We start from the raw sequence: 14807 nt of genomic DNA on the forward strand, positions 1-14807 counted from the left end.
TGTGTGCAGAGAGAGCAACAGCTCTGCATGAGGGAGGCATATTTTTCATAGCACATATAAATAATGCATTGGCCGCATGCCAAAAGCAGTTAACGTGCACATAAAATCCTATAGGGCCTAATGGATTATGTAGTTGAAAATGATGTTGGTAATCGAGTAAGATGTTTATCTCTGTAAAATACAAGGTGACATTACTATGTGTGTAGTCCTGTTGTGCATGTGTGTACCTGTGATCTGGTCCAGGCTCTCTCTGGTGATGTGATCGTTCTGATTGACCCATTCTCCGTTACATTTGAAGTAGATCTGGGTGGCCGGCGACGCCCGGCAGCGCAGCTGGACCGGCCGGTTCTTTACGATGAAAGCGTCCTCCGGCTCTAGCAGGAATTCGGGTAGAGGCTCCGCCGGCGCCGAGGGGAACGAGTCAGGAAGCACTTCGGTCTCGCTGTAGTCGCTGCTTTCTGAAAACACACAACGCAGAAGTGAATGAGATGCCTGTCCGTCAACAGAAATACCGGCGCGGCGAGTCTCTGACGGCATTTGGACGGATGATCTATCACTCACCCAGAACTCAGACTTCAAGAAAAAGTAAAAAAAACCCTATCACCCACCACAAATCATGGAGGACTAATGTGTGTGTGTGACAGCTTGTCTCGGGCGTCTCAGTACAACTTCAGGGCATTAAGTGTCTTTCAAGAGGGTATTTAAGGTGTTGACAGTGTGCGCCATAAGTGAAAAAGCACAGTGACCTTTTTGCCTCCATGTATTGCCTCTAATCTGTTGAAGGCAGCGCTGTCGCTCTGCTGTGTGGAGGAGTCCATGCTTCTCAGCTGTGGAGGAGAGCTGCTGACCTTCCACACGCAGGTTCTGTTAATCACACATTATCCACTGACATTTCTGATGTGACACATCGCTCTCGACTACGCTGCCAATCTCCATCAGTCATGGGCCACCCCGACGGATGATACCAATGCTGTAATCTTATCGACTTCTATCAAAGTCTGTAGTAGCAGACAGATATACGAGGTACATGGGCTCATTAATGTGTTATGTGCTACTCTTTAAAATTGATCTTTTATTTTTAAATGCAGTTTGTGTGATGCAGCCGTTAGCCTCGCTCTGAAACTGAGATCGCTGCGGACGCTGTCTGCTTCAGGTGAGACACTAACCGTTCCTGAGTACTTCTCATAACCTGATGGTTAATGTGATCAAAGCTGACATGTGCAGCTCAAGTAAAGTTCCACAACTGTACTTTTTGTTTAGACACGTTTCTGAAAAAGTGCTATAGGTCAGCAGGAGCTTGAAAGGTTGTCTTCCCTTTATGTAATATTTTCACTTCATCTTTTCTTTGAACTCGTCCCACCACTCTTCCTTTGGGGTAATCCAGTTCCTATACATTTTTAATAGCTCTGACCTTCTAATAGTAAACTTTCTTCTGCTTATGAAAATGATCTGAATTCAATAAGCATTAAGTGGAAGACGGGAGCAGAGTGCAGGAGATTGACCATGTAGATTCCAGTCAGGAGTTTCCAAAAAGATGTGGACATTAGGAATGGGTGATATTTTACCGTTCACGATAAACCGTCAAAAAAATTCCTCACGGTAAGAATTTGTCATCTCACGGTAAAAAATGATAAATTCCTGTTGATGACGTTTTTGTGTAAAACTGATTTATGGTTCTGCGTTAAATCCACGCACAATGTACGTGAAGGAAGGAAGGAAGAAAGAAAGAAAGAAAGAAAGAAAGAAAGAAAGAAAGAAAGAAAGAAAGAAAGAAAGAAAGAAAGAAAGAAAGAAAGAAAGAAAGAAAGAAGGAGAAAAGAGGAAGGGAAGAAGGAAGGAGAGAGCAGGAGGAAGAGAAGGAAGGAAGGAAGGAAGGAAGGAAGGAAGGAAGGAAGGAAGGAAGGAAGGAAGGAAGGAAGGAAGGAAGGAAGGAAGGAAGGAAGGGAGAAAACGAGGAAGGGAAGAAGGAAGGAAGGAAGGGAGGAAGGAAGGGAGGAAGGAAGGAAGGAAGGAAGGAAGGGAGGAAGGAAGGAAGGAAGAAAGAAAGAAAGAAAGAAAGAAAGAAAGAAAGAAAGAAAGAAAGAAAGAAAGAAAGAAAGAAAGAAAGAAAGAAAGAAAGAAAGAAAGAAAGAAAGAAAGAAAGAAAGAAAACAGGATAAATTCCAGTTGATGACTTTTTTGTATATCAAACATGGCGGATCTGAGAGCGAGATAGATTTATAGTTAAAAAGGTGGAGTTGAATTGGTATTTTTTTTTATCGTCATTTTTATCGTTATCGGGATAAATGCCAGAAATTATCGTGATACATTTTTTAGTCCATACCGCCCATCCCAAGTGGACATATCCAGTTTGGCACACTTTCTTCTTTTGACACACACACACACACACACACACACACACACACACACACACACACACACACACACACACACACACACACACACACACACACACACACACACACACACACACACACACACACACACACACCCCGACATGCATGCACCCAGGAAAAGCCGCTCTTTCGCACACAGCCATCTCCCAGTTCTTAAATCTCATTCTCTGCATTCAAGGGATAAAGAAAGAGGTGTGTGAACAAATACAGCTGCTTTCTCAGACTGAGACTTAAACCAGGCAATTTTGAAGGGCTCTTCTTTCAGAACGTATCGCGCCAGCCTCTGCAGCTATTCTACAACTGCCGAACAAGAGAAACTACTTAAAAAGCGAGACATAATCTCCTAATATGGGAAAGAGAGCACTTTCTGATTCCCATCTCACTGCTCCCATTAACGGCTCCTCGAGGAAGCTGAAGGCGTGCTGCACGCAGCTCAGAGAAGCAGCTTCCTCAGGCTTAATCCAGCGTTGGACCCACCGTCTTGCATCCGTCCCTGGGTTCCACCATTCTGGCTCTCACACTTGTTTTTCTCCTGTCAGTTTTCCCACCTCTTCCAGCTCACCTGTGACTCTAAACGACGCCCCTCGCCACTGCAGAGCTCTTGCTCTGCCCCATGTGGACATCAGCACTGCACAACAAAAGCCAGATTTATATAAAACAGCCTATTTTACAGCCACCAGTCCTCAGAAAGGAGGATGCCAATCACTGCTGCTCGGCGGGCGGTGACTTGCAATTACTGCCACAACACAAAGCAACCTGTTCGATACTTTAAAACAGAACTGCACAGCTCTGTATGAGGAGTAAAGCAAGATATGAGCATCATCCAAGTCAGAAGGGTCACGTATGAACACTGATGTCACGATGAGTCAACCAGTGTATAACACACACAACTTCAAAATCTCTTCTGAGGAACATCCTCCATTTGTGTTTGGTTCACTTAAAGGGAAAGTTCGGTTTTTTTACAACCTGGACCTTATTTCTGGCATTTTTTTATGGTTGTATACTCACCCAGAGGTGTTTGGTGTCATTTGGAGTCCTTTGGAAGATATTAGTTTTTTGGTTTTTTTGGTTTTTTGCGATCCGCTTCTCCATATAACGGTAGCGCATGAGGGCACGGCGGGACACAGACGATGCAGCGTCTAAATAACACATGATTGCCGCGAAACTCTTCATTTCTTTTATGAATCACTAGATCTGCTTCCAGGACCTGTTGTAACATTGTGGCGCTGTCTGTGTAATAAATAAATCCGTTTGTAAACAAGACCTCTGAACTCATGACGTCATCTCTGTGCGCGCGTCCCAGACACAGCTCCGTGTACAGCTGGAGTTCGCTACTGTTAGTTTACTGTTAGTTATTTGAAACATGTCTGAATATTTGTCAAATTCTGAGGTTGTGGACGACGACTTTGAATATGCAGCGTCATTTGACGTCACATCCGCAGGACAGCGCGGAAAATTCGGGACCGAATTGCAGCACATTTTGCAGCAGACAGCCTGTTCAAGGCAAAGGAGAGATACACTAGAGGAAACATTCTTTTGGGTTTGGAACGCTTCATCTGACATTATTACTAGAAAACTTAAAATGTATACAGATTTTTTTCATAAATCCTGCCACAATCCGGCCTCAAGCTCCTTTAAAGTAAATAGAGTTTTCAAAGCAAAAAATGTATTTCTAATATTCTTTTTATAATTGTTTTTATCACCTGTGCGCCACAAAATAAATGGACTCATTCCAAATACACCTGCTCAAGTCATTTATTCCTTTAGGCAAATTGTTTTATTCCCCTAAATACATTGCAGGGAAGAAAAAGACTCTCTGTGGTCTTATCTCGCATGAACAGCACAAAAGCAAAAGATGTAAACACACAGAGGAGGGCACGTACCCTCAATCACGCACGGCTCTGCTCCTCCCTCACAGGTGCCTCGTATCCACCCACTCAATTACACCATTTATTTTTATACAAGTACAGTAGCTTTCCCATACAGCCGATCACAGACGGGAATAACGAGTGAAAGTTAACATCTCAAAGTGATGTTTAACAATGCACATGAGCAGCATCCATCACTGTATGCCTGGCAGTTCTCTTCTCTCCACTCCCTTTACTAAGCCGTCGCCTCCACTCTTCCAGAGCCTGAATTCCCTGTCAATAATCAATTGTGTTGCCCCCTCCCCGCCCCTCACCTCCGCTCTGTCTCTTTGTCCGGCATTGATCGGTTGGCGTTCAAACATTGGCTGAAAACACAGCCTGTCACTCTCCGGGCATGACGGGAGGGTGCAGGAAGAGACAAACAGGGAGAGAGTCGGTGGTTCAGACGGAGACAGGATGGGAGGAGAGCTTTGCGTATGTGGATAAACCTCTGTCTGTGCAGTGTGTGTGTGTGTGTGTGTGTGTGTGTGTGTGTGTGTGTGTGTGTGTGTGTGTGTGTGTGTGTGTGTGTGTGTGTGTGTGTGTGTGTGTGTGTGTGTGTGTGTGTTGTGTTCTGGAGCCTGCAGGGAGGCACACTTTAATTAAAAAAACACTTGGATGACAGAGGTAGGAGACAGACAACTTATTTTCTCCCCCTGTCTTTTCTCCGGCATAATGGAGCTGGGGGTTTAAAGTGGAACCTGTGTTTTTGGGCCGGCATACAAACATCCATCAGAGCTCAGTGGCTGGCAATTTGTGAGAAATAGAGGAGCCTTGAAGAGGAGAACTCCTCGCTGCGCAGCACAGCAAGTCTTTTATTACTCTAATGACAGACAGCAGACAACGAGGCAGCAAACACAGCCTTCCAGTATTCTTTTCCAGAGCACACAATCGTGTGAAAACACACATGGCAGTAGGGCTGTTCGATTTTGCCCAAAAATAAAATCTCGATTTTTTTCTCTCAAAATCCGATTTTCGATTACGATTACGATTATTTTGTGAATTGACAAAAGGCAAAGAAATGATTTCAAATATGCTGTTTTTTTATTGAACATTTGCCCCATTGGGCTTTGAGTGCAAACTTTGCTCTTATTAAACCAAAAATTAATGAATAAAGTGCAAAACTCTGTAAAATAAGTTGAAAAAAAGTTTTAAAAAATATAATAAAATATAAAGTTTTATCTCTGAAAAAAAAAATCAGCAAATCAGCACTTGCAAACATACAGTAAGTTATATTTCCAATTAAATAAAACAAGACATTTTCTAATTAAACTAAACTGGGTCTTTGCATGCTAAATAATAATGCAACCCATGAAGGAGGTAGAGGTGTGTAATGTCAGTCATTACATTTGCTATTCACATTTGCAAGTTTTTTGCAAGGAACACGAGCCGGTCTACCGCATCTGGCTTGAGGGATGCCCGGTGGCATGTTACAACGCCCCCTCCTACACTAAAGAGCCTCTCCCATGGGACACTTGTCGCAGGTATTGAGAGGTATTTCCATCAATCATTAATATGGTATCAATCATTAATATGTGTGCAGACAAGGTAAAAAAAAAAAAAAAAAAAAAAAAAAAAAAGTGAAAAATCGATTTTACGATTTTCACGTTTTAACATCGTTCTAATTACATAATCGCGATTACGATTTAAAATCGATTAATCGAACAGCCCTACATGGCAGTGGACCAGTGGTGCTTATGCGGTGCCTTCTCACCAACTCTTACATACTTACTAAACCCAACTTTAGGTGAGGCTGCCCGTCCCTTTGAGTGGCACAATTTCAGCGCAGCGTTAGTGCGATTGGGAGTGACAGGCGCGGAGCCGGAGCCGCGCGAGAAGCCAGGACTGTGTGGGACAGGGAGGGAGACAGTGTGTGGGAAAAAGTGACAAGATGGGAAAACAAGAGGGCCGGCTAAAGACAGGTCAGGAGACACTCAGAGACGACGAAGCGCACACAGAATACACAAACAAACACGTAACATTGCTCGCTGAAGTATCTGGCGACGAAAGTGAATCACAGCACTGTCTGTCTTTGTCTGCTGCCTGACTGAAACTGTCTGCATTGCTCTTTGTGCCCTCTGTCTCTCTCCATCCTCTCTTTTCTGTTACCCCTTGTTCTCCCCCTCTCTCTCTCTTTCACACACACACACACACACACACACACACACACACACACACACACACACACACACACACACACACACACACACACACACACACACAGACATGGATCAGTAGCCCAAAGCACTGAAGCACATCTGCCCCGAGCCTGATCCCGGTAAGGACGCGGGGATCTGACGATGGACGGACGCTAGGAATGGGTGATATTTTACCGTTCACGATAAACCGTCAAAAAAATTCCCCACGGTAAGAATTTGTATCTCACGGTAAAAACGATAAATTCCTGTTGATGACGTTTTTGTGTAAAGCTGATTTTTGGTTCTGTGTTAAATCCACGCACAACGTACGTGAAGGAAGGAAGGAAGGAAGGAAGGAAGGAAGGAAGGAAGGAAGGAAGGAAGGAAGGAAGGAAGGAAGGAAGGAAGGAAGGAAGGAAGGAAGGAAGGAAGGAAGGAAGGAAGGAAGGAAGGAAATGAGCCTGAAAAAAAAGAATGAAATGAGCCTGAAAAAAAAGAATGAAAGAAAGAAAGAAAGAAATGAGGCAAAAAGAAAGAAGGAAATGAGCAAGAAAGAAAGAAAGAAAGAAAGAAAGAAAGAAAGAAAGAAAGAAAGAAAGAAAGAAAGAAAGAAAGAAATGAGGCAAAAAGAAAGAAATGAGGCAAAAAGTAAAAGAAAGAAATTAGGCAAAAAGAAAGAAAGAAATGAGCCAGAAAGAAAGAAAGAAAGAAAGAAAGAAAGAAAGAAAGAAAGAAAGAAAGAAAGAAAGAAAGAAAGAAAGAAAGAAAGAAAGAATGAGGCAAAAAGAAAGAAATGAGGCAAAAAGTAAAAGAAAGAAATTAGGCAAAAAGAAAGAAAGAAATGAGCCAGAAAGAAAGAAAGAAAGAAAGAAAGAAAGAAAGAAAGAAAGAAAGAAAGAAAGAAAGAAAGAAAGAAAGAAAGAAAGAAAGAAAGAAAGAAAGATAAATTCCCGTTGATGATGTTTTTGTGTAACAAACATGGTGGATCTGAGAGCGAGATAGATTTATAGTTACAAAGGAGTTGAATTGGTATTTTTTTTTATCGTCATTTTATCGTTATTGGGATAAATGTTGTGAATTATCGTGATACATTTTTTAGTCCATACCGCCCATCCCTAACGGACGCTCAGACACGAAAATGCTTTTAGTGACAGAAGCAACAAGGTCAATTAATATAGTGATCATCAGCCGTTCTGTAACATTGATTGGCTGAGCCTATGGATCATCCTTATCCAATCTACTTTGTTAATGTCATCCTTGCGAGGAAGCCCCGGGCTACAAGTTTCACACACAGAGGCAGGTCGAAAGAGACAAAGATGGATGGAGGGAAACAGTGTCTCCTTGCCTCCCTTAAAGGACAATTACACTGACTGATTGATATTCAGACTGACCTAATCTTCTTCAGGAGAAAAAAGACCCTTCTGGGTCTGGGTGTGGGGAGGGGGGAGGTGAGAACATGCGAAGACTGGGAAAAAAACAAGTGTCAACATCCAGAATGAGGTTTTGATGGAAAATCAGCGTATGAGTGAGGGGGCCAGCGTCAGTCTGTGAATTCACGAGTGTGTGTTGGCATCAGGTGACAGGAGCGCAGGTTGAAGTGACACAGCATCACTTCTCACATTAACAAAGGCAGACGGAGTGTGAGGAGTCATGCAGTTCATCCATCTGACTGCGCGCGCGGGCACACTCCAGTCAACTCTTACAATTTAAAACAGCTCTTTCGAGCGCAGGCAGGGGGCAAAATTGGTCATCCTTTAAAAGGAAATGTCATTAATTCACAAGTCACTGGCAGACGTGCCATTATTTTTATTTTATCATTACAGCTGTGAGGCGACAGGAGGCAAGAAAGCTGAATTTGACTTCCTGCGTAGAGGGACACGGATTCAACCCCGACTTCCCATTGGCAAAGAAAGTTCTGGTCCGGCTATTTTGACACAAGACGTGAACCTGGGGTTGCTTCACATGGCTCCGGCTATGCCGACTATGCACAACCTCTAACTAAGACATCTCTCACACCGGCAGGCGCACACCCTCCTCTGCAGGTGCTTCATAATTATGACTTATTTTTCCATCACTTTCAAAATCCAGGCTACCAGAGGGGTCTGGAAAAATGTGTGGCTGGACTCAGGCAAAATCCAGGTTACCAAATGGGTCTGGAAAAATGACTAAGTGTCACAGCACTTAGAATAAAATCCAGGTTACCAGAGGGGTCTGGAAAAATGACTACGTGTGGCTGGAGTTAAGCAAAATCCAGGGTACCAGGAGCTGGAAAAATGACTACGTGCCACTAGGAATGGGTGATATTTTACCGTTGACGATATACCGTCAAAAAAATTCCTCACGATAAGAATTTGTCATCTCGTGGTAAAAACGATAAACTCCCCTTGATGACGTTTTTGTGTAAAGCTAATTTTTGGAAGGAAGGAAGGAAGGAAGGAAGGAAGGAAGGAAGGAAGGAAGGAAGGAAGGAAGGAAGGAAGGAAGGAAGGAAGGAAGGAAGGAAGGAAGGAAGGAAGGGAGAAAAGATGACGGGAAGAAGGAAGGAGAGAGCAGGAGGAAAGAAGGAAGGAAAGGAAAAAAGAAGGAAGGAAGGAAGGAAGGAAGGAAGGAAGGAAGGAAGGAAGGAAGGAAGGAAAACAAGGAAAGAAGGAAGGAAGGGAGAAAAGATGACGGGAAGAAGGAAGGAGAGAGCAGGAGAAAAGAAGGAAGGAAGGAAGGAAGGAAGGAAGGAAGGAAGGAAGGAAGGAAGGAAGGAAGGAAGGAAGGAAGGAAGGAAGGAAGGAAGGAAGGAAGGAAGGAAGGGAGAAAATAGGAAGGGAAGAAGGAAGGAAGGAAGGAAAGAAAGAAAGGATAAATTCCCATTGATGACGTTTTTGTGTAACAAACATGGCGGATCTGAGAGCGAGATAGATTTATAGTCGAAAAGTTGGAGTTGTATTGGTATTTTTTTTATCGTTATCGGGATAAAAGCCAGAAATTATCGTGATACATTTTTTAGTCCATACCGCCCATCCCTACGTGCCACAGCACTTGCATGTAAATGATCCGCAAAGGCTGCACCAAAGGGTGTCCAGCCAAGGAGACTGAGAGTGAACCGTCTGAACATCTGTTTCAGGCACAGGTTTTGATTTCAGTACTTGTTGGCAACACCGACAGCACATTTATAGTATTAAAAATGAAGACTTTAAGGGGTCATTTTATTGAACTTATTACACGGCCACACTTGCCGTTACCCTTCACTGACTGCATTAGGACACGAGCAGGTTGGTGACAGAAGGCTGGAAAGCAGATCAGCGGAGAGGAAGAAGCCGGGCAGGTGACGAAGATTTGTAGTGACAGAAATGCTTTCCTTGTCCATCCACCATGTCCGGGTGGCGAGAGGAGAGAGCGCCTGAGGAGGTGCTTGTGTACACGCACGCACATGCACACGCACAACAAATGCAGAGGCTCGAGAGACCTCATTTACAGATCTGCTTGTAAATAAAGTGTTATCCCACGCTCCTCGCTGCAAGGTGTGTTGATCTAGAACCCTCTAATTGTAAATGAAGTGACGACCTGCCCTTTTTCAAAAAGGACTCAGCCTTTCGTGTCATAATAACATCTAATCAGCCCTGTCGGAGGGCATGCCATGGGAGGACACACCGACGCACATGTGTAAACATGTTATCCAACCTCATGGTTACAGACAATAAATAAGACAGAATGAAAGAGTGCCAGTCAGCAGTGTTTTGCACTGATAAATGGGTAAATGCTGCATAATTTTGCGGCGGTTTCATGTTAACCTCGGTGGAGGTAAGGGCTATGGATGATATTTACCCACAGTGTATACAGCAGACAGCCTACTCCAAGTAACTATGTTTCTGAACGCGTGGGTGAGTGTGACTGAGAGTGTGGGAGCACTAAGAGGATTTGTGTTTGTGTTGTAGTTGGGAGCCCACTTCTGCTGCTGCTGTTGGTGGGTTTGAATATGCAGAAGGGGGGTCCTCTGGGGCTGAAAGCATGCTCGGTCGCAGCTAGGGGGCGCCACCCCCCACAGAGCTCATTAATCATCGCCCATCGAAAAAAGTGTCCCTGTGTTGTTTGCATGTGCTCTGATGACCACCTACTGCATGGGAACAGTGGCATGCACGAGAAACCCTATCAATCACTATCAGAAGTGGAGGCACAGAGGGCAAGAGAGAGGTGAAGACAGAGGAAGAGTGGGTGAGACTGTGCGGTTTTCCCATTATCCTCTCCAAATTACAGAGCAAAGTCACAACTATTATATTTAGAGGTCAAACTTATATGGTGCAACGAGACAGCTCCCCTTCCTGTGTTTTGCAGACAATGCTGTATGTGTCGGGCGTCAGGCGCCACTGCTTGTCTGCTCCACCACTGTGTGGCTGCTTGATAAGAGTTGTGCAAAGCTACCCGGAGTGGCCAGTTGCCATGGTGGGTGTTCACATGGAGCCGGCTCCTCAAGAGGCCCTCTCTGAATATATCGTGCACAGACTGCAGCCGCTCACACAAACGTACCGTCTGCAGTCTTGCGCCACCTCATTTCCTCCATTTGAAAGTCTTGTTGAAAATGTGTCATCCTCAGTCGCCGACTGTACATGCGTGTGTGTGTCGCGAGTGCGTATAGTGACTAGGTGAGCACTACAGTGGGATGAGTGTTTGGAATCTGGGGCTGGTTAAATGGCCGTAATTACATGAGAAGATGAGCTGCATTCCTTCCTGAGGGCAGGCTGATTACAGGCCTCTTCTTTCTGGGCCCCTGTAATTACCCAACCTATCCTGCCTACCCTCCCCAGCCCTGTGCTTCACCCTCCATCCCACTGTACTCGCACGAGCTCTGCTCGGTTTCGGCGGGGCTAACCCCCCCCTCCCACCCCCGCCGTGGCCTCTGATCCACCTCTCTCCCAACTTATGCGACACCCCCCCCCCCTTCCCTTCGCCAGTTTGCTATTCTGTCATCTCTCATAGCTCCTCAGAGTGATTACTCCTCACACGCACACTTAGAGAGCACACACAATATCACAGTGGCCTCAAACACAGAGTTCATACTCTTTTTATACTGAAGATGCCATTCAGTGTTGCAATGGGAGATTCTTGCTAACATAAAAGCTTTGGAAGGGACGGGAGGGTCTGCTGTCAAATACCAATCGATGCTTATGGTCACCCCTTGAGAGCAGACAGCTCCTGCCCTCAAGGTAAATCCCTGTTCTCGTCTCTCTCTCACACTCAGAGTCAGGGTTGAATGCATGACCTCACACACACACAATCCCCAACCACACCAACAAGTCCACACCAGTTAGCAGCAACACAATAATTTGGAGACAGGGAGACAGCCAAATTACATGTCCTTCGCCCAAACTCACACAGTTGTTGAGCCAACCAGTCTCTGTAACGCCCTCGTTTGTTCTGTATTCGCCTGTGGAATCTATGGGAAACTTGTTTATATTTTGCACATTGATGCAAAAGGAAATAGAGAGATTTCCTTTTAAAAAATTGAAGATTTCAGTTTGCATACAAGTGTTTGGATGGTGCCAACGTTGTCCTGTTATAATGTGCTCATCCACACAGCGTGTGATTGCGAGACGAGTCGACCAAATGCGTCACAACATATGTGTTTTGTATTATATGATTTGACAACTCAGCTCCCCAGAGACAGGAAGAGAGCCGGATCAAACTTCCTGTACAAATCACATCAGACACCCAGAGCAGGTGATAATGAAGGGAGAGGAGAGTGTTAGAGGGGCTTATAGAGCCGGGTAGAGGGAGACATAAAACATCACAGGGAGAAGACGGATGGATTAAAAATGGAGAGTCTCGATCTTTTCAAGCATTATGAAGACAGAGAGCAGAAGGAAGGGAGACAGAAATAGAGCCAGGCAGGGAGAGGACTTCAGTAAGAAGTACAAGAAAAAATGTGAGGGATGGAGGGTATGAGCATGTAACCTAACTAAAGTGAGGCAATGATGGAGTGAAACGGGGAGGGGGAGGGAGGTAAGAGAGGACTTAATAGCGAGGCTGTTAGTTGGCTGTAAGTGGGAAGTCATGCAAAAGGGGAAGGAGGGGAAGATGGTGGACAGATGGAAGGAGTACGGTGGGAAGATTTGGACACGGAAACCCTGCTTGGGTGCAGACTGGGTGCTACTCTTGAACGGTGTGTGTGTGTGTGCGTGATCTGTGGGCATTCGCTATGGTTGCCACGACTGCCTGTGCTATTAGAGATGCCTGCTGCTGTAATGTGTTGTGACAGGGGCTGATTCTGGTGACTAACTGCTCTGGCAGAAGAGCTGCTCTGTCATACTAATGAACAGATGAGGAGATGAGCCTGATTGACAGCAGATCGACAGGCCATACGTGTGACCTCTCACGCTGACACACACACACACACACAGGAAAACAGAAGCTAAGACAGACCGGACGAACCCGCCAGCAAAACCTTGCTGTCATAAAATCTGCACAACACACTGCGCACACTAATGCCGACGTCTCCATTCCAACAAGTTTCCAACCAAGTGTGACAGAGGTGACAACACACGGACGAAGTAGAAACAAAATATGATCACAGCCCCGCACAAACACGGCAGGGTTGGCGTCCCTCTGTTCCTTCATTGCGTCCCATTGCATCAGAGAAATCCCTCGATGTGCAGTAGACGACAAGCAACGCCCCGCAGGAAGGCCTCTGTGTGCTCTCGTAAGAGCCAGACGAGATTTCTTTTTTTTTTTTTTGAGCTGGGTGAAAGCGACAATGAAGCTGAGGACTGTTACATATCTTTGACGTTATGAAACTCTATTACTATTCTGAGAGCAGCAACAAGAAAAAATACTCACAAAAGGCTGATTGGACCAAATGACACGGTAACAATGGTGTAAAATTACTGGCTAAGTAGATAATAAATGCTTTGATTACATCAAACTTGGTGATTGAATCTGACATAACCTTTAAAAACCATTAAACTGAAAATGCAAAAGATAGAGGTGGAACTAGATGGATAACCTAGGCAGAAAGAACGATAGCAACAGCAAAGATTAGGGCACTAATAGGAAGAAAATCCACGTTGGAGGAGATAAATGACAAGAAGTGATGTGGCGATTGGAAGGGAGGACAAATGGAGAGGCAGCAGATAGAGGTAAGATTCAATCTCCCAACTCTCCAGAATGTCAGGTCTTGCAGGCAAAAGTAGCACTGTGCAGAGGCTAATGGCTGTTTTATCCTTCTGATCTTTTTACTTCATTCCCTTTATGCCTCGCTTCATCATTTGCTCAAAATAAATTTCCCTCCCTGTGCTCAGCTCCGACACAGTTGCTCAAACCAGGCCAACAGAGAAAAGGCGAGAAAAAAAGAGAGATTTTCTTACAAAACTCTTGCTGCACCAAACAAAATGTAGCTCTCCTATATGCGTGTTTGTTATCCTGTTTTGATATGAAGTCATTGTTGTCATCATTGTTCCCAGAAAGTGGTGCCTATTTTGCATCTTCTACTACTGTTATTGTGGTGCTTCTTTTTTTTTTTTTCATAAATCTTTCAATCTTAGAGCAAGAAAGTGAAACCTAAATCCAGAGAGAGTTAAACTTCACAAGGAATGACGCAGTTCAACAGGAAGAGGGAAAATGCCACCACATCATTTGACTGCCAGGTAATCTTAGTGCGTTGCAGCAAACAAGGCGTAAAAGGTAACAAAAGCAAAGGCTTTTCCCACAGACTATCACTTTTAGCCAGACACACCTTTCCACATCAGGGAGATGGTGAAACGGCGAGAGCTGATAACTGGGAGGAGGAAGAACAGAGCAGGGGCACTGCTGCAACCTGTGCGCTTCCCTGTTCCACTCTACAAATGTAAATCTTGTTATGTTTCAGGTCAAAATATTGGTTCTTTCCCCTGTGTGATGAGTCAGCGCTGGAGCATCAATCATTCATGAGGCTTTGATTCCGCCTTGATGTCAAAGTTTTTTCGCTGCTCCTCACTGCAGCTGCGGGTACGTATCCTTGACCCAAGGACAGGATGGAGAGTGGGCTGGATTATAAAAAAGAGGACATCCCAGGGCCTGCAGCTAGGACCAGTGTGACTGGATTGGCAAGAATGGCGGTGATGGAGAGCAGTGATGAAGAGAGCATGACAAAAATCCCCTTGGCATGGACAAATAATGTAGGCAGCTGCGATTATGAGAGAGAAAAACTTGCCTGTGTATGTGTGTATAATATACTAAAAGAAGGAAAAGACGATGGGATGAAAGGAGAGGCAGAGAGCCACCCGCCAGAAGCCCAGGGCCAGCACTGACTGATGGTGACAGTGTGTCTGGAGTGTGACCCTGTGACAATAATGATGTGAGACTCTTTCCCGATCTCTGGCTTCTTCTTCTTCTTCTTCTGCCCG

General features: G+C 44.7%; 1 protein-coding gene across 2 annotated transcripts in view; it reads right to left on the reverse strand.

Moving 5' to 3' along the window:
• The window catches only part of unc5b (unc-5 netrin receptor B), a 70211-nt gene that overhangs the window by 22739 nt on the left and 32665 nt on the right, over positions 1–14807 (reverse strand). For both annotated transcript variants that reach the window (XM_061745535.1, XM_061745534.1), the window contains exon 2: positions 228–458. In XM_061745535.1, coding sequence (XP_061601519.1) covers positions 228–458 — 231 coding nt within the window. The remainder of the gene's footprint in view (positions 1–227; positions 459–14807) is intronic.

Source organism: Cololabis saira, chromosome 17 (genome assembly GCF_033807715.1).
Source record: "Cololabis saira isolate AMF1-May2022 chromosome 17, fColSai1.1, whole genome shotgun sequence".
In the NCBI taxonomy this organism is placed as follows: Eukaryota; Metazoa; Chordata; class Actinopteri; order Beloniformes; family Belonidae; genus Cololabis; species Cololabis saira.